This window comes from Petromyzon marinus, chromosome 56 (genome assembly GCF_048934315.1).
Source record: "Petromyzon marinus isolate PM22_M1 ecotype Great Lakes invasive population chromosome 56, UKy_Petmar_22M1.pri1.0, whole genome shotgun sequence".
NCBI classification, from domain to species: domain Eukaryota; kingdom Metazoa; phylum Chordata; class Hyperoartia; order Petromyzontiformes; family Petromyzontidae; genus Petromyzon; species Petromyzon marinus.
Genome location: NC_133722.1, coordinates 3,299,288 through 3,319,094, shown reverse-complemented (window position 1 = coordinate 3,319,094; position 19,807 = coordinate 3,299,288). Strand labels below are relative to the sequence as shown.

Genomic DNA, 19,807 nt, shown 5'->3' with positions numbered 1-19,807 from the left:
AGGTCATCCAGGGAAAACCAGCAAGGTCATCCAGGGAAAACCAGCGAGGTCATCCAGGGAAAACCAGCGATGTCTTACAGGGAAAACCAGCGACGTCTTACAGGGAAAACCAGCGAGGTCTTACAGGGAAAACCAGCGAGGTCTTACAGGGAAAACCAGCGATGTCTTACAGGGAAAACCAGCGAGGTCTTACAGGGAAAACCAGCGAGGTCTTACAGGGAAAACTAGCAAGGTCTTCCAGGGAAAACCAGCGAGGTCTTCCAGGGAAAACCAGCCAGGTCATCCAGGGAAAACCAGCGAGGTCTTCCAGGGAAAACCAGCGAGGTCATCCAGGGAAAACCAGCGAGGTCTTACAGGGAAAACCAGCGCGGTCTTGCAGGGAAAACCAGCGAGGTCTTACAGGGAAAAACAGCGAGGTCATCCAGGGAAAACCAGCGAGGTCATCCAGGGAAAACCAGCGAGGTCTTACAGGGAAAACCAGCGAGGTCTTACAGGGAAAACCAGCGAGGTCTTACAGGGAAAACCAGCGAGGTCATCCAGGGAAAACCAGCAAGGTCATCCAGGGAAAACCAGCGAGGTCTTACAGGGAAAACCAGCGAGGTCTTACAGGGAAAACCAGCGATGTCTTACAGGGAAAACCAGCGAGGTCTTACAGGGAAAACCAGCGAGGTCTTACAGGGAAAACGAGCGAGGTCATCCAGGGAAAACCAGCAAGGGCATCCAGGGAAAACCAGCGAGGTCTTACAGGGAAAACCAGCGAGGTCTTACAGGGAAAACCAGCGAGGTCTTACAGGGAAAACCAGCGATGTCTTACAGGGAAAACCAGCGAGGTCTTACAGGGAAAACCAGCGAGGTCTTACAGGGAAAACCAGCGAGGTCATCCAGGGAAAACCAGCGAGGTCTTACAGCGAAAACCAGCGAGGTCTTACAGGGAAAACCAGCGAGGTCATCCAGGGAAAACCAGCAAGGTCATCCAGGGAAAACCAGCGAGGTCATCCAGGGAAAACCAGCGATGTCTTACAGGGAAAACCAGCGATGTCTTACAGGGAAAACCAGCGAGGTCTTACAGGGAAAACCAGCGAGGTCTTACAGGGAAAACCAGCGATGTCTTACAGGGAAAACCAGCGAGGTCTTACAGGGAAAACCAGCGAGGTCATCCAGGGAAAACCAGCGAGGTCTTACAGGGAAAACCAGCGAGGTCTTACAGGGAAAACCAGCGATGTCTTACAGGGAAAACCAGCCACCGCGTATCATCGCTGCGTGCAAAGATCCCAGTGGGATGCAAGTCGAACAATCACAACCATAGCACAATTTAGAATAAAGTTATCGGGCTAACTGCGTGCTTCAACAAAACAAACATTGCTTAACCGTACGTTTTCGAAATCACCAAAATCAGGAGATAACAACAATGTAACAACAGTGATCATAGGAACTGTGATTCAAATTTAACAATAAACGATATATACATAACATGCATGACCAAACTTTGCAGCCATAGCCGGCAGCATGAGTAACTCCACAACAGCAGGCGTATCAACAGGAGTATTAACATTTTTCAATGCAGACTCCTTGTTTATTTTTTTCCCGTAAAGTCACGTAGGTAAAACAATAAAAAATAAATTAGATCACGACGTTTCGGGCGCAACACAAGCGTCCTTATTCAGGTTGGGATAACTTCGCGAGAGTGTGTCACACTTGAGCGGTTGTGCTTTCGCTAAGTTGTCCCAACCTGAATAAGGACGCTTGTTGTTGCGCCCGAAAAGTCGTGATCTGATTTACTTTTTATTTGTTTTACCTACGTGACTTTACCGGAAAAAAAAACAAAGAGTATGAATTCTTGCAGTCACGAAAACTTCAAATCTATAATTTTTCAACGCACCTTTTAATAGCTTCCCATAGCATGCAATAACATGCCCATGGTGTCCTGTAGTACACCACAGCACACCAAGGCCGTAGCCATGGAGTCGACATTGGGGGGGACCAAATAATTTCCTGGGGGTCCTCCCCCCCCCCCAGAAAAAAAATCTAAATTTGAAAACTCATTTCCTGCCGAAAATATTTTTAAATTCACTAACACATGGGATGGACTTTTAATTATTTAACAATAATGTCTAATAGTGTATTGTATTACAACATTGCTCTGTTTTAACCTTTTTTTTACCATTTCTTGTTGCATTGTATGTAATGGCAGAGATTAGGGATTAATAAAGTACAACCACAATCATATAAACATAAATCTATGCATTGATTTAAATGAAGACAAGTCCAGATATTGTGACCAAGGTTTAGCGAATTGTTGTTTTTGTTTACATAGCATAGCAATTATTTTAAAATATTATTATAGCAATATATTAGGGGGGGGGGACATTTTGAGCATATTTGAATATTGGGGGGGATGTGCATATTATAATTACGGCCTTGTAGCATACCCATAGCATGCAATAGCATCCCCGTAGCATCCCATTGTACATCGCAGTATCACAGAGCAGAGTACAGCATCCCATAGTTTCCAACATTACAAAAGATCGTCCCCATAGCATCCCATAGCACGCCACCTACCCCACAGCACCCTGCATAAGACGGCTGTGCGGGAGAACGCGTCGCGTGGGAGACACGGCGTCCGGCAATAGCAGGCGACGTTTCGGGCAACGGCCCTCCTTCAGAGCAACACATTGCAACCAGAAGCAACAATTGCAGCCCCCAATCCCTCCGCCCCCTCCCAAAATAAGACACATCTCCAACAACAATAACGTGGCACAGCCAACACGCCAAGTATAGCACCAGCCTGCCGCACAGCAGCCAACAGCAGCAGCAGCGGCAGCAGCATTCCTATACAGCCGGCTACAGTTGCTGTCCGTAGGTGTGTGTCTGTGTGTGTCTGTGTCTGCCGGTGTCTGTGTGTGTGTCTGTCTGTCTGTGTCTGTCTGTTTGTCTGTGTGCCTGTGTGTGTGTCTGTCTTTGCGTCTGTCTGTTTGTCTGTGTGCCTGTCTGTTTGTCTGTCTGTTTGTCTGTCTGTTTGTCTGTGTGCCTGTCTGTGTGTCTGTCTGTTTGTCTGTGTGCCTGTCTGTGTGTCTGTCTGTTTGTCTGTCTGTGTGTCTGTCTGTGTGTCTGTGTGTCAGTGTGTGTATCAGTGTGTGTGTGGGGAGCGGTAGTGTAGTGGTTATCGCACTGCGCTACGAACCTGGCGTCCCAGGTTCGATTCCAGCTCACGGCCAACACCAGTGACGATTATCTGAAGCGGTGCTGGGCCTCCCCTAGGTCGACTCAGCCTGGTGGCGGTGTGTAAACAAAACATCGCCACTAGGGGAGATAAAAGCGGCCGGGCGTGGTGCTGGCCACCCATCCCCTCGTGTGGTGCTGTTCCGGGCCTTCATAGGCGCTGCTACTCGGCACTTGCCCCAACAGTCTGTTAAGGCTATACGGGGGATCTTTGTCTTTGTCTTTGTGTGCACGTGCATCACTCACTCGCCACTGATGTTGGCCGTAAGGCAGGAGTCAAACCCCGTTTGCCGAGTTCGCGGCGAACGGGGTTTGGCATCAGCAGTGGGGAGACAAAGGCGGCCGGGTGTGGTGTTGGCCACCCACCCCTTCGTGTGCTGTGCCAGCCTTCACAGGTGCAGCGACTCGCTAACAGCACTTGCCCTAATACCGTATTTTCCCGCATATACCCCGCAAAAATAGCGTTTTGTGTAAAACAAATTTCAGATAGCCCGCACCTCCATATACCCCGCATGCATTCATATCTTTAACTTCGTTACCGCAGCTTAATTCCATCATATTAATACAAAGTTTACATTTGTAATACTATCAATTGTTAACATTAAAATCATACACAAAGAAAATAAACTAAGCAGAAACGAGTGAACTTAAAACAGTAAATAAGTAACGAAAGTAAATAGCCAATAAATAAGTAACACATAACTGGTTGATAAGTAAGTAAGCGTCCTGTTAGGTTTACCAGCATTCGACCTCATCATATTACATCTACTGGACCGGTAATTACACCTGTACAGTTTTAGCACTGGTAGATTGCGCACTGCGCAGACAATAGCAGCACTACGGTAACGCCATTTGCCTCCTGGCAACAAAGCCATTGGAAGTTTGAAACAAAGCTCATGGTCGCGACTGTATAGTGCTCAGCCAATAGCAGCGGCCTAAGGGACTCGGCAATTATGATTCCGCGTTTGGTAGACGCTTGTTAAGGCCCTTCCCATGATGCAATCCATTGCCTCGGCTGAAACTTTTGCACCTCCCCTACAGGCACTGAAAGTATTACGGTAAACAAAGTGCGCCCACTTCAAACATTTTCGCTTCATTGTACAAACAATTCGAATAATTTTAAACGTGATAACACGTGCAATTTTAGAGTGAGTGGTTTATTCAGCAGTGCTTTAGTCAAAGGTGAGTGTTGCAAACTGGATAGTCCTACCATGAAAAATTAAATGAGTTATGACATGTCATACGTGTAAAATATTTTTGGGATAGCCCACACCTCCATATACCCTGCAGGGTCTTGTTTTGTTTGTAAAAAGTGGTATACCCCGCGGGTTATATGCGGGAAAAAACGGTAGAGTCTAATAATAGGGTTTTCCCCTTTTTTCTGGCAACAAAACTGAAACCTTTTACGAGGATTCATGTCTGTATTAACCACAATACCTTCAGTCAACATGCAAACAAAAAACATGAGAGTGAGAGAGAGAGATCGAGCTAGAGAGTGAAAGAGAGAGCGAGAGAGTGAGAGAGAGAGTGAGAGAGTGAGAGAGCGAGCTAGAGAGTGAGAGAGTGAGAGAGAGCGAGCTAGAGAGTGAGAGAGAGAGAGCTAGAGAGTGAGAGAGAGAGAGAGAGCGAGCTAGAGAGTGTGAGAGAGAGCGAGCTAGAGAGTGAGAGAGTGAGAGAGTGAGAGAGAGTGAGAGAGAGAGCGAGCTAGAGAGTGAGAGAGTGAGAGAGAGTGAGAGAGTGAGAGAGAGAGCGAGCTAGAGAGTGAGAGAGAGAGCGAGCTAGAGAGTGAGAGAGAGAGCGAGCTAGAGAGTGAGAGAGAGAGCGAGCTAGAGAGTGAGAGAGAGCGAGCTAGAGAGTGAGAGAGAGAGCGAGCTAGAGAGTGAGAGAGAGCGAGCTAGAGAGTGAGAGAGAGAGCGAGCTAGAGAGTGTGAGAGAGAGCGAGCTAGAGAGTGAGAGAGTGAGAGAGAGCGAGCTAGAGAGTGTGAGAGAGAGCGAGCTAGAGAGTGTGAGAGAGAGCGAGCTAGAGAGTGAGAGAGTGAGACAGAGAGAGAGCGAGCTAGAGAGTGTGAGAGAGAGCGCGCGAGAGAGAGCGAGCTAGAGAGTGAGAGAGTGAGAGAGAAAGCGAGCTAGAGAGTGAGAGAGCGAGCTAGAGAGTGAGAGAGTGAGAGGGAGAGCGAGCTAGAGAGTGAGAGAGAGAGCGAGCTAGAGAGTGAGAGAGAGAGCGAGCTAGAGAGTGAGAGAGAGAGCGAGCTAGAGAGTGAGAGAGAGTGAGAGAGAGCGAGTCGGGGAGTGTGCCCACACTTTACCCCACCACTACGCGACCCACCGATTGACTTCGCTACGGTGAAACCCATTTATTTATACTGCTGCTGCTGCTGCTGCAGGCGAGGGAGGGAGGGGGGGTGAGACAGGTGGTACAAGCCACGTGATGGATTGGAGGGATGGATGCCCAGCCTCGTTGGCAGCGCAGCTTCATCAGACGCAGCGATCGCTGACTTCGCGCAACTCGTCAGTCAACGCCGGCCACGCCGTGTGGCCTTCAGCGAAGGACACGTCGCTGTGCGTGTGTCTGTCGATAGATATAATACGCGACGTTTCGGCCCACGGCCGCAGCAGAAATGTCACTTCCCCCCTCCCTGCACCACCACCACCACCCCCCCCCCACCTCCCCAGCATATCAGAACAGAGGGGCATTGCCCGAAACGTCGCACGTTGGTGCAGACTGAATATTCGTTTGGTTGGCCCACGTCGCTGTCGAGGAATGTGTTGACGGTTTTGTGATTCATGGTCTTAGGGGGAGTGGGGGGAGGGAGTAGGGGACTGGGATGGACCTCTCGCTGTGGCCTCGCCTGCCGCGCCGGGAGATAGACTCACCCAGCGACCGCTGTACGAGCGGGCCGCGTCACCAGGGCGACAGCTACGATGGTGATGAGAATGGTGATGATGATTATGATAATCGTGATTATAATCATGGTAATAATAATGAAAATAATTATAATGATGATAATATTGGTGATAGTAATGATGACAATAACTGTGATTATAATGCTGATAATATGATGACAATTATAATGCTAATAATAATGTGTAGCCTTAACAGACTGTAGGGGCAAGTGCTGTTAGCGAGTAGCACCTATGAAGGCCGGAACGATACACGAGGGGGTCGGTGGCCAGCACCACGCCCGACCGCCTTTGTCTCCCTAGTGGAAATGTTTACACACCGCACCAGGTACTCATTTGAGGCTGAGTCGACCTAGGGGAGGCCCGGTACCGGTTCAGATAATCGTCACTGGTGTTGGCCGTGAGCGGGAATCGAACCGGAGTCGCCAGGTTCATAGCGCAGCGTAGCGCTAACCGCTACACTATCGCTCACACGCACACACACACGCACACACAACACACGCACACACAACACGCGCACACACAACACGCACACACACAACACGCACACAAACACACGCACACACACAACACGCACACACACAACACGCACACACATGTACGTACACGTGTGTGTACGTACGTATGTACGTACGTGTGTGTACGTACGTGTGTGTGTGTACGTACATGTGTGTGTACGTGTGTACGTACGTACGTGTGTGTGTACGTGTGTGTACGTGTGTACGTACGTACGTGTGTGTACGTGTGTGTACGTGTGTACGTGTGTGTACGTACGTGTGTGTGTGTACGTGTGTGTGTGTGTGTACGTGTGTGTGTGTACGTGTGTGTGTACGTGTGTGTGTGTACGTGTGTGTGTTACGTGTGTGTGTACGTGTGTGTGTACGTGTGTGTGTGTACGTGTGTACGTGTGTACGTACGTGTGTGTGTACGTGTGTGTACGTGTGTGTCTACGTGTGTGTACGTGTGTGTGTACGTGTGTACGTGTGTGTGTACGTGTGTGTGTACGTACGTGTGTGCGTACGTGTGTGTGTACGTACGTGTTTGTGTACGTGTGTGTATGTACGTGTGTGTGTACGTGTGTGTGTACGTGTGTGTGTGTACGTGTGTGTGTGTACGTACGTGTGTGTACGTACGTGTATGTGTACGTGTGTGTACGTGTGTACGTACGTGTGTGTGTACGTGTGTGTGTGTGTACGTGTGTGTGTGTACGTGTGTGTACGTGTGTACGTACGTGTGTGTGTGTACGTGTGTGTGTGTACGTACGTGTGTACGTGTGTGTGTGTACGTGTGTGGTTCTAAACCTTTACTGCAGCCTTGCACCTCCCCCTTCGGCTCTGAGTCGTGATGACGCCACGCAATGTTAATACACGCAGAGGGGTTGACGCGACAAAGTGCGTTGTTGTACGTTGCGTTGCCCCGTGCTGAATGTGCGTTTGTCGATGATTTGCCTTCTAAAAGAATACAAATCTAGCCATGTGTCGCACCCCCAGAAAGGGCTTCTCGCAGCCCCAGGTGAAGAAGAAGCAGAGGAAGAAGAAGAAGCAGAGGAAGAAGAAGAAGAAGCAGAGGAAGACGAAGAAGAAGCAGAGGAAGAAGAAGAAGAAGCAGAGGAAGAAGAAGAAGAAGCAGAGGAAGAAGAAGAAGAAGCAGAGGAAGAAGAAGAAGAAGCAGAAGAAGAAGAAGAAGCAGAGGAAGAAGTAGAAGAAGCAGAGGAAGAAGAAGAAGAAGCAGAGGAAGACGAAGAAGAAGCAGAGGAAGAAGAAGAAGAAGCAGAGGAAGAAGAAGAAGAAGCAGAGGAAGAAGAAGAAGAAGCAGAGGAAGAAGAAGAAGAAGCAGAAGAAGAAGAAGAAGAAGCAGAGGAAGAAGTAGAAGAAGCAGAGGAAGAAGAAGAAGAAGCAGAAGAAGAAGAAGCAGAGGAAGAAGAAGAAGCAGAGGAAGAAGAAGAAGAAGAAGAAGAAGAAGAAGAAGAAGAAGAAGAGGAAGAAGAAGAGGAAGAAGAAGAAGAAGCAGAGGAAGAGGAAGAAGAAGAGGAAGAAGAAGAAGCAGAGGAAGAAGAAGAAGAAGCAGAGGAAGAAGAAGAAGAAGAAGCAGAGGAAGAAGAAGAAGAAGAGGAAGAAGCACTCCTGGCGTACGGCTTCACCGCAGTGCATTGTGCCTCTAGAAATTTGTTTTTTTTATTGGACCGAATTTGAACAACAAAATGGATCTTATTGTTTTGGTTTCTCATTTAGTATTTTTGTTAAACCGAATTTCAACAACAACTAAAAATGAATCTTCTTATAGGAATAGGTTTTACCCTTTTAACTGGCACAAAAACTGACACCTTTATTCAAGGCATCATGTTTGCAATGACCACAACACAAGCAGTCAAAATGCAAACAAAAAAGACAACTCTGATAATAATATGCACTGTCCTTGAATTTGATTTGTCCACACCCGAGACAGATTTTCTTAGAGCCTAGTCTCCATTGGTGTTGGACCAGAAGATGCCAAAATGCTCACCCCGAGCCCTCAATATTCTGATAGATAGTGCGCTGTTTTTGAGTTGTACGCCTTTTGGCGTCTTCTGGTCCAACACCAATGGAGACTAGGCTCTAAGAAAAGCTGTCTCGGGTGTGGACCAATCAAATTCAAGGACAGTGCATATTATTATCAGAGTTGTCTTTTTTGTTTGCATTTTGACTGCTTGTGTTGTGGTCATTGCAACCATGATGCCTTGAATAAAGGTGTCAGTTTTTGTGCCAGTTAAAAGGGTAAAACCTATTCCTATATCTTGTTTCTGGCAAAGGAGGTCTCATAATGAATCTTCTTAATTATTATTTTGGTTTTTAAAACCGAATTTGAACAACAACAACAACAAAATGGATCTTAAATTTTGATTTAAAGCTTTCGTGACTGCAGGATTTCATATTCTTGGTTCTTTCGGTAAAGTCACGTAGAAGGGAAACAATAAAATAATAAAAATATAAAACAATACAATTCTTACGACGTTTCGACTGCAACACAAGCAATCATCATCAGGTGTGAAAACCACAGCAAGAAAATTGGATCTTCTCATTATAGTAATTTTGGTTGCCCGAGCACCCTCCGCTCCTCGATGCCAAAACACTGCCAAGCAGCCTCTCTCTGTCTCTCTCGCGCTAGTTTTAGTGGTGGTGGTGGTGGTTGTGCTACTTTTAGTGGTGGTGGTGGTTGTGCTAGTTTTAGTGGTGGTGGTTGTGTTAGTTTTAGTGGTGGTGGTGGTGGTTGTGCTACTTTTAGTGGTGGTGGTGGTTGTGCTAGTTTTAGTGGTGGTGGTTGTGTTAGTTTTAGTGGTGGTGGTTGTGCTAGTTTTAGTGGTGGTGGTGGTTGTGCTAGTTTTACTGGTGGTGGTTGTGCTAGTTTTAGTGGTGGTGGTGGTTGTGCTAGTTTTAGTGGTGGTGGTTGTGCTAGTTTTAGTGGTGGTGGTTGTGCTAGTTTCAGTGGTGGTGGTGGTTGTGCTAGTTTTAGTGGTGGTGGTTGTGCTAGTTTTAGTGGTGGTGGTTGTTGTGCTAGTTTTAGTGGTGGTGGTTGTGCTAGTTTTAGTGGTGGTGGTTGTGCTAGTTTTAGTGGTGGTGGTTGTGCTAGTTTTCGTGGTGGTTGTGCTAGTTTTAGTGGTGGTGGTTGTGCTAGTTTTAGTGGTGGTTGTGCTAGTTTTAGTGGTGGTGGTTGTGCTAGTTTTAGTGGTCGTTGTGCTAGTTTTAGTGGTGGTGGTGGTTGTGCTAGTTTTAGGGGTGGTTGTGCTAGTTTTAGTGGTGGTGGTTGTGCTAGTTTTAGTGGTGGTGGTTGTGTTAGTTTTAGTGGTGGTGGTTGTGCTAGTTTTAGTGGTGGTGGTGGTGGTTGTGCTAGTTTTAGTGGTGGTGGTGGTTGTGCTAGTTTTAGTGGTGGTGGTTGTGCTAGTTTTAGTGGTGGTGGTTGTGCTAGTTTCAGTGGTGGTGGTTGTTATGCTAGTTTTAGTGGTGCTAGTTTTAGTGGTGGTTGTGCTAGTTTTAGTGGCGGTGGTTGTGCTAGTTTTAGTGGTGGTGGTTGTGCTAGATTTAGTGGTGGTGGTGGTTGTGCTAGTTTTAATGGTGGTGGTTGTGCTAGTTTTCGTGGTGGTTGTGCTAGTTTTAGTGGTGGTTGTGCTAGTTTTAGTGGTGGTGGTGGTTGTGCTAGTTTTAGTGGTGTTGTGCTAGTTTTAGTGGTGGTGGTTGTGCTAGTTTTAGTGGTGGTGGTTGTGCTAGTTTTAGTGGTGGTGGTGGTGGTTGTGCTAGTTTTAGTGGTGGTGGTTGTGCTAGTTTTAGTGGTGGTGGTTGTGCTAGTTTTAGTGGTGGTGGCTGTGCTTGTTTTAGTGGTGGCGGTTGTGCTAGTTTTAGTGGTGGTTGTGCTAGTTTTAGTGGCGGTGGTTGTGCTAGTTTTAGTGGTGGTGGTTGTGCTAGTTTTAGTGGTGGTGGCGGTTGTGCTAGTTTTAGTGGTGGTTGTGCTAGTTTTAGTGGCGGTGGTTGTGCTAGTTTTAGTGGTGGTGGTTGTGCTAGTTTTAGTGGTGGTGGTGGTGGTTGTGCTAGTTTTAATGGTGGTGGTTGTGCTAGTTTTCGTGGTGATTGTGCTAGTTTTCGTGGTGGTTGTGCTAGTTTTAGTGGTGGTGGTTGTGCTAGTTTTAGTGGTGGTTGTGCTAGTTTTAGTGGTGGTTGTGCTAGTTTTAGTGGTGGTGGTTGTGCTAGTTTTAGTGGTGGTGGTTGTGCTAGTTTTAGTGGTGGTGGTTGTGCTAGTTTTAGTGGTGGTGGTTGTGCTAGTTTTAGTGGTGGTGGTTGTGCTAGTTTTAGTGGTGGTGGTTGTGCTAGTTTTAGTGGTGGTGGTTGTGCTAGTTTTAATGGTGGTGGTTGTGCTAGTTTTAGTGGTGGTGGTTGTGCTAGTTTTAGTGGTGATGGTTGTGCTAGTTTTAGTGGGGGTGGTTGTGCTAGTTTTAGTGGTGGTGGTGGTGGTTGTGCTAGTTTTAGTGGTGGTGGTTGTGCTAGTTTTAGTGGTGGTTGTGCTAGTTTTAGTGGTGGTTGTGCTAGTTTTAGTGGTGGTGGTTGTGCTAGTTTTAGTGGTGGTGGTTGTGCTAGTTTTAGTGGTGGTTGTGCTCGTTTTAGTGGTGGTTGTGCTAGTTTTAGTGGTGGTGGTTGTGCTAGTTTTAGTGGTGGTGGTTGTGCTAGTTTTAGTGGTGGTTGTGCTAGTTTTAGTGGTGGTTGTGCTAGTTTTAGTGGTGGTGGTTGTGCTAGTTTTAGTGGTGGTGGTTGTGCTAGTTTTAGTGGTGGTTGTGCTAGTTTTAGTGGTGGTTGTGCTAGTTTTAGTGGTGGTGGTTGTGCTAGTTTTAGTGGTGGTGGTTGTGCTAGTTTTAGTGGTGGTGGTGATGAGAACGACCCACGGGATCTGGGTATCTCAGAGCTCGCTCTGAGAGAGAACAACTGCTGCTGCGCTCAGGGGTGATGGATCCACACCGCACACGACATCGCCACCATCACCACCAGATTCCTTCAAAGGGCTAAGACCACTCCTCCCCTCCTCGTCATCTTCGTCATTCTCCCCCTCCTCCCCTCCTCCTCCTTTCCCCCTCCCCCCCTCCTCTTCCTCCTACTCCCCTCCTCCTCCGCCCCTCCCCTCCCCCTCGTCTCTATTCGAGGTCATATTCTAAGCGCTGACGCCTGATGAGTCTCGTTTTTTGATATCGAGAGAGGATTATGCGGATAAGACGTTGACTATTTATAATTCCTGTAAATCGCCGAATACTTTCCGACGCAGGCTACACCGCGCACGCACCCACGTCACATTTATAGATACGTGGTTACACACACACATACGCCACATTAATAGATATGTGGTTACACACACACACGAACGGAGAGATGTGATTACAAGCAAAGATTAAGACAAGAATCCCACTATGTCGGCTCACGCGGATCGGTGGGCCGGGCGCTGTTTGCGAAATATCTGGCACGGCGGTTGGGTGACCAGCGCCACTCCTGACCGCCTTTGTCTCCCCCAGTGCCAGGTACTCGGATTTAAGTCCTGAAGCCTCCCCCCCCCTAGGTAGACTCAGCCTCAAATGAGTAAAGTTCCTCGTGCGGTGTGGGAACATCGCCACTGGGGTGCTCGCTGACAGCACTTGCCCCTACAGTCCGATAAGGCTACACGGGGGAACTTTGGGGAACTTTGTGTGTCTCAACATGTGTGTGTTGAACTTCTTTCGCACCGTACGTAGCCAACCGTACTACGAACCTGACCACCCTGGTTCGATTCCCGCTCGCGGGCAACACCGAGTGACGATAATCTGAACCGGTCCTGGGCCTCCCCTAGGTCGACTCAGCCGCAAATGAGTACCTGGCGCGGTGTGTAAACATCGCCACTGGGGGAGACAAAGGCGGTCGGGCGTGGTGCTGGCCACCCACCCCCTCGTGTGCCGTGCCGGCCTTCACAGGTGCTCGCTAACAGCACTTGCCCCAACAGTCTGTTACAGGCTACACGGGGGATCTTTGTATTTCTATGGGAGGGGGGGATGCTCGCCTGACGCTGACTTTTGATTGGACGCGCACCGATTAGCGCGCGACCCTTCAAACAATGGCAGTCGCCACGAGACAATGGCTCCCCCCGCCCCCTAGGTCGACTCGGCCTAAAAGCACCACGTGACGCGGGCTCCGCCAATGGCGACGCCGGAAACACCCGGGAGGACAAACGGGCGGGCAGCATTCTCATCACTTGGCCACGCAGAGCGTGAACGTAGCATGACGATGATTATGATTGTGATAATAATGATGATTATAATGATGATTATAACGATGATTATAACGATGATTATGACAGTATGATGATTATGATGATTTTGCTTATGATGATGATTTTGCTTTATGATGATGATTATGATGATGAGTATGATGATGAGTATGAGAAGTAGTATTTCACGCATCCCATCAGCGGCACGGCATCTTATTGGAGGAGTCAGCAAGCGTTGAATCGAACAGAAGTCATCGCGTATCGCAAATAAATAATCATCACAATTTACATTCGTAAAGTAGTGCGTAGATAAATAATAATGACAATTTACATTTGTAAAGTAGTGCGTAGATAAATATTAATAACAATTTACATTTGTAAAGTAGTGCGTATATAAATATTAATCACAATTTACATTTGTAAAGTAGTGCGTAGATAAATATTAATCACAATTTACATTTGTAAAGTAGTGCGTAGATAAATAATCATCACAATTCACATTTGTAAAGTAGTGCGTAGATAAATATTAATCACAATTTACATTCATAAAGTAGTGCGTAGATAAATAATAATCACAATTCACATTTGTAAAGTAGTGCGTGGATAAATATTAATGACAATTTACATTCGTAAAGTAGTGCGTAGATAAATATTAATCACAATTTACATTTGTAAAGTAGTGCGTAGATAAATATTATTAACAATTTACATTTGTAAAGTGGTGCGTAGATAAATATTATTAACAATTTACATTTGTAAAGTAGTGCGTAGATAAATATTAATCACAATCTACACTTGTAAAGTAGTGCGTAGATAAATATTAATGACAATTTGCATTTGTAAAGTAGTGCGTAGATAAATATTAATCACAATCTACACTTGTAAAGTAGTGCGTAGATAAATAATAATCACAATTCACATTTGTAAAGTAGTGCGTGGATAAATAATAGTGAAAATCTACATTTGTAAAGTAGTGCGTAGATAAATATTAATCACAATTTATATTTGTAAAGTAGTGCGTTACATCCGTAGATCCCCGCGCGAATGAAAGGCCAGGAAACTCGGCTGCACCTGCCGGGTAAACCGGCCACGACTAGGCGATGGTAAAGGCCGATTTACTCACTCACCAACTCACTCACCCACTCGCCAACACACTCATTCACTCACCCACTCACTCCCCCACTCACCCACTCACTCCCCCACTCACCCACTCGCATACACACCCACTCACTCACCCACTCACTCACCAACTCGCATACACACCCACTCACCCACCCACTCGCATACATACCTACTCACCCACTCACTCACCCACTCGCATACACACCGACTCACTCACCAACTCACTCACCAACCCACTCGCATACATACCCACTTACCCACTCACTCACCCACTCGCATACACACCGACTCACTCACCAACTCACTCACCCACTCACCCACTCGCCAACACACCGACTCACTCACCAACTCACTCACCCACTCACTGACCCACTCGCATACACACCGACTCACTCACCCACTCACTCACCAACTCACTCACCCACTCACTGACCCACTCACATACACACCGACTCACTCACCAACTCACTCACCCACTCACTCACCAACTCACTCACCTACTCACTGACCCACTCACATACACACCGACTCACGCACCCACTCACTCACCCACTCGCATACACACACCGACTCACTCACCAACTCACTCACTCACCCACTCGCATACACACCGACTCACTCACCAACTCACTCACCCACTCACTCACCCACTCGCAAACACACACGACTCACTCACCAACTCACTCACCCACTCACTCACCCACTCGCATACACACCGACTCACCCACTCGCATACACACCGACTCACTCACGAACTCACTCACCCACTCACTCACGCACTCACATACACACCGACTCACTCACCCACTCACTCACCCACTCGCATACACACCGACTCACTCACCAACTCACTCACCCACTCACTCACCCACTCGCATACACACCGACTCACTCACCCACTCGCATACACACCGACCCACTCACTCACCCACTCGCATACACACCGACCCACTCACTCACCCACTCACGCACTCGCATACACACAGACTCACTCACTCACCCACTCGCATACACACCGACTCACTCACCCACTCACTCACCCATTCGCATACACACCGACTCACTCACCAACTCACTCACCCACTCACTCACCCACTCGCATACCCACAGACTCACTCACCCACTCGCATACACACCGACTCACTCACCAACTCACTCACCCACTCACTCACCCACTCACTCACCCACTCGCATACACACCGACTCACCCACTCGCATACACACCGACTCACTCACCCACTCACTCACCCACCCACTCACTCACCCACTCGCATACACACCGACTCACTCACCCACTCGCATACTCACGACTCACTCACCCACTCACTCACCAACTCACTCACCCACTCGCATGCACACCGACTCACTCACCAACTCACTCACCAACTCACTCACCCACTCGCATACTCACCGAATCACTCACCCACTCACTCACCAACTCACTCACCCACTCGCATACTCACCGAATCACTCACCCACTCACTCACCAACTCACTCACCCACTCGCATACTCACCGAATCACTCACCCACTCACTCACCAACTCACTCACCCACTCGCATGCACACCGACTCACTCACCAACTCACTCACCAACTCACTCACCCACTCGCATGCACACCGACTCACTCACCAACTCACTCACCAACTCACTCACCCACTCGCATGCACACCGACTCACTCACCAACTCACTCACCCACTCACTCACCCACTCACTCACTCACCAACTCACTCACCCACTCGCATGCACACCGACTCACTCACCAACTCACTCACCAACTCACTCACCAACTCACTCACCCACTCGCATGCACACCCACTCACTCACCAACTCACTCACCAACTCACTCACCCACTCGCAAACACACACGACTCACTCACCGACTCACTCACCAACTCACCCACCCACTCACTCGCATGCACACCGACTCACTCACCAACTCACTCACCCACTCGCGGCGCGCTAACCCCTGCGCCACCGCTCCAGAGACAAAGATCACCACCCCCCCCACCCCCGTAAGACTTTCCCAGAGTGTTGTGGCGGGCGCTGTTGGCGATCACCTACACAGGGGGTGGGTGGCCAGCACCACGCCCGACCGCCTTTGTCTCCCCGGTGGCGATGTTTACACGCCGCACCATGTACTCGTTTGAGGCTGAGTCGACCTAGGGGAGGCCCAGGACCGGTTCAGATATCTAACACGGATCCGCCAGGTTCGTAGCACAGCGCGGTAACCACTGCACCACCGCTCCCCACGATACGTACGCACACACAAACAGGTACACACACACTGGTACACACACACACGGGTACACACACAGGTACACACACACACAGGTACACACACAAACAGGTACACACACACACACTAGTACACGCACACACAGGTACACACACAGGTACACACACACACAGGTACACACACAAACAGGTACACACACACTGGTACACACACACACGGGTACACACACAGGTACACACACAGGTACACACACAAACAGGTACACACACACTGGTACACACACACACAGGTACACACACAGGTACACACACAGGTACACACACACACAGGTACACACACTGGTACACACACACACAGGTACACACACAGGTACACACACACACAGGTACACACACACAGGTACACACACTGGTACACACACGCACAGGTACACACACTGGTACACACACGCACAGGTACACACACAGGTACAACAACAACCGCCATTCGCCACTAAGTGGCGGTGACGTCACCACGACGCTTGTGCCAGGCTATGTGCACCGTGAGGCCACGTGAAGTGTCGAACGCCCGCTGGCAGGAGGTCACTGGGCAGACCCAGGTGCCACGGGTCGACTGACTGAGATGACTGGCTGATGCACCACCTGTGCCCCCTACTGTGCCAACCTGCTGTGCTTTAGCCACCCAGCGCTCCGCTCGTTGTTGTGAGCGTCGCTCCTCCGCCCTCCGTTGTTGTTGGAGGGCGACTGCCTCCAACTGCCCAGTAGCATCCTTCACGAGCCTCCTCCACAGAGGCCGATCTTGACACCGCTGGTACCAGTCATCGGCAAGTCCACTCAGCTCCACGTCCTCCTGTACCACATCACTCCATCTCTTCTCTAGCCCGTGCCGCGCCCGCTTAGCCCCCTCAATCCGGCCAAAAAAAGCTGTTTCGGCATGCGGTGGCTGGGCATGCGGGCTACATGACCCAGCCATCGCAGCCTTGCCTGCCGGAGGAGCTCACCGATGGGACCCTGCCCAGATCTTTCAAGGATTTGTGAGCTCCTCACACAATCCAGTCTGGTTAAACCCAGGATGGATCGTAGGCAGGCCAGCCTAAATGTTTCTAACCGGCGAAGATGTTCCATTAGGGGGGTCCACGTTTCGCAAGCAAAGAGGTACACACACAGGTACACACACATAGGTACACACGCAAAGACTCAACTGCCCACAGATATACACACACAAATTAATACACACATATACGATATACACTTACACACATACACTAACATACATACATACACGGACACATACACAAAGACAAATATCCCCCGTATAGCCTGAACGGACTCTTGGGGCAAGTGCTGTTAGCGAGCACTCTACACACACAGATACACAGGCAAAGACACTCAACTATCTCCAGGCGCACACACAGACTCATACACTCACAAATTCACAGACATACACACGCATGCAAAGGCAAAGCTCCCCCGTGTAGCCCCCACACAGAACTGTTGGCACTGTGCAAGTGCTCTTAGTGAGCAGCTATGAAGGCCGGCACGGCTCACGTGATAAACCGATGAGGTCAGCGCCACGCCAGGCCGCCTTTGTCTCCCCAAAGGTGTTAGACGTCTTGACAGACCGCACTCGGGAATCAAACTCGGGTCGCCGGGTTCGTAGCGCAGCGCGCGAACCGTGATAACCACCGCTGGCCCCAGGTGCACACACACACACACACAAAAGACAAAGATCCCCCGTGTAGCCTTGACAGACTGTTGGGGCAAGTGCTGTTAGCGAGGAGCTCCTGTGAAGGCCGGCACGGCACACGAGGGGGTGGGTGGCCAGCACCACGCCCGGTCGCCTTTGTCTCCCCCAGTGGGAGACGCCCGACCACTGATTGGCCCCTAAGCAACCAGAATCTTCACAAGGTGGTAGCAATTTTATCCGCCACCCGGGGATGATGGACACGCGCACCGCGCACTCACCAAGAAGCATAGCTGCGGTTTCTGCAGGGGAGATGTTGCCTCCGTGCGTCGTTCCCCGTTGTTGTGAGTCGTTCCCCGTTGTTGTGAGTCGTTCCCCGTTGTTGTGAGTCGTTCCCCGTTGTTCCGAGTCGTTCACAGATGAGCCGAATCGTTCACTAACGTACTGAGTCGTTCACTAACGAGCTGAGTCGTTCACTAACGAGTCGTTCACTAACGAGTCGAGTCGTTCACGAACGTACTGAGTCGTTCACTAACGAGCTGAGTCGTTCACTAACGAGTCGTTCACTAACGAGTCGTTCACGAACGTACTGAGTCGTTCACTAACGTACTGAGTCGTTCACTAACATACTGAGTCGTTCACTAACGAGTCGAGTCGTTCACTAACGAGTAGAGTCGTTCGATGACTAACTGAGTCGTTCACTAACGAGTCGAGTCGTTCACTGACGAACTGAGTCGTTCACTAACGAGTCGAGTCGTTCACTAACGAGCTGAGTCGTTCACTAACGAGTCGAGTCGTTCACTAACGTACTGAATCGTTCACTAACGTACTGAGTCGTTCACTAACGAGTCGAATCGTTCACTAACGTACTGAGTCGTTCACTAACGTACTGAGTCGTTCACTAACGAGTCGATTCGTTCACTAACGTACTGAGTCGTTCACTGACGTACTGAGTCGTTCACTGACGTACTGAGTCGTTCACTAACGAGTCGAGTCGTTCACTGACGTACTGAGTCGTTCACTAACGTACTGAGTCGTTCACTAACGTACTGAGCCGAGTCGTTCGCCGTCGCGCGCAGTGCGATCTCCCTCAAGTGTCCTGTCAGTGTCGAGTCGTTCAGCGTGAGTCCGAGTCGTTCCTCGTCACGTGACACCGCGTGTCGCCTCCTGCAGCGCGGCCGCGGTCGATCAACGTCCGCCAGTCGCTCGCTCGCCGCGTCTCTCGCTAACGTCCTTCCATGTCGAGTCGTTCACTCACGCTACATCAAAATCCTCCTTCGAGTCGCCCGCCACTCATCCCGAGACGCACGCTCGTCCGGATCGAAGGCTGCCCTCGTGATTCATTCGCCGCGCGATTCATTCGCCGCGCGATTCATTCGCTCCGGAATCTGAATTCGCTCCCTCGCTCGCTCGCGTCTCCCCAGGACTCGCGCCGCGACCTCCGCGCGTCAATGACTCGCGCGCTCGTGCGCGCGCGCGCGCTCATTCCTCGCTCATTCCTCTCCTCGCGGGGAGGGGCGGGGGGATGGGGCGGGGGGGGGAGGTGCCGTGCGGGGAGGGAGAAGGAGTAGAGGGGAGGGGCTCCACGCCCCCTCTCACCAACACCGCCACGCACGCAGACGGCAATGCGTGGTGGTGATGGTGGTGGTGATGGTGGTGATGGTGGTGGTGATGGTGGTGATAGTGGTGATGGTGGTGATGGTGGTGGTGGTGATGGTGGTGATGGTGGTGGTGGTGATGGTGGTGGTGGTGATGGTGGTGGTGATGGTGGTGGTGATGGTGGTGGTGGTGGTGATGGTGGTGATGGTGATGGTGGTGGTGATGGTGGTGATGGTGATGGTGGTGGTGATGGTGGTGATGGTGATGGTGGTGGTGATGGTGGTGATGGTGGTGGTG

The 19,807-nt window shown here is 49.7% G+C and overlaps 1 protein-coding gene across 2 annotated transcripts in view; it reads right to left on the bottom strand.

Moving 5' to 3' along the window:
• Positions 1–19,807, bottom strand: part of LOC116954691 (zinc finger protein 385D-like) — a 180,799-nt gene that overhangs the window by 62,089 nt on the left and 98,903 nt on the right. The window contains exon 1 of one of the 2 annotated variants that reach the window (XM_076052464.1): positions 18,193–19,440. The exons of the other annotated variant lie outside the window; for it this stretch is intronic. Within the exon in view, the coding sequence (XP_075908579.1) occupies positions 18,193–18,202 (10 nt within the window). The 5' untranslated portion in view covers positions 18,203–19,440. Of the gene's footprint in view, positions 1–18,192; positions 19,441–19,807 lie in introns of those variants that run through there. 2 annotated transcript variants of the gene reach the window in all.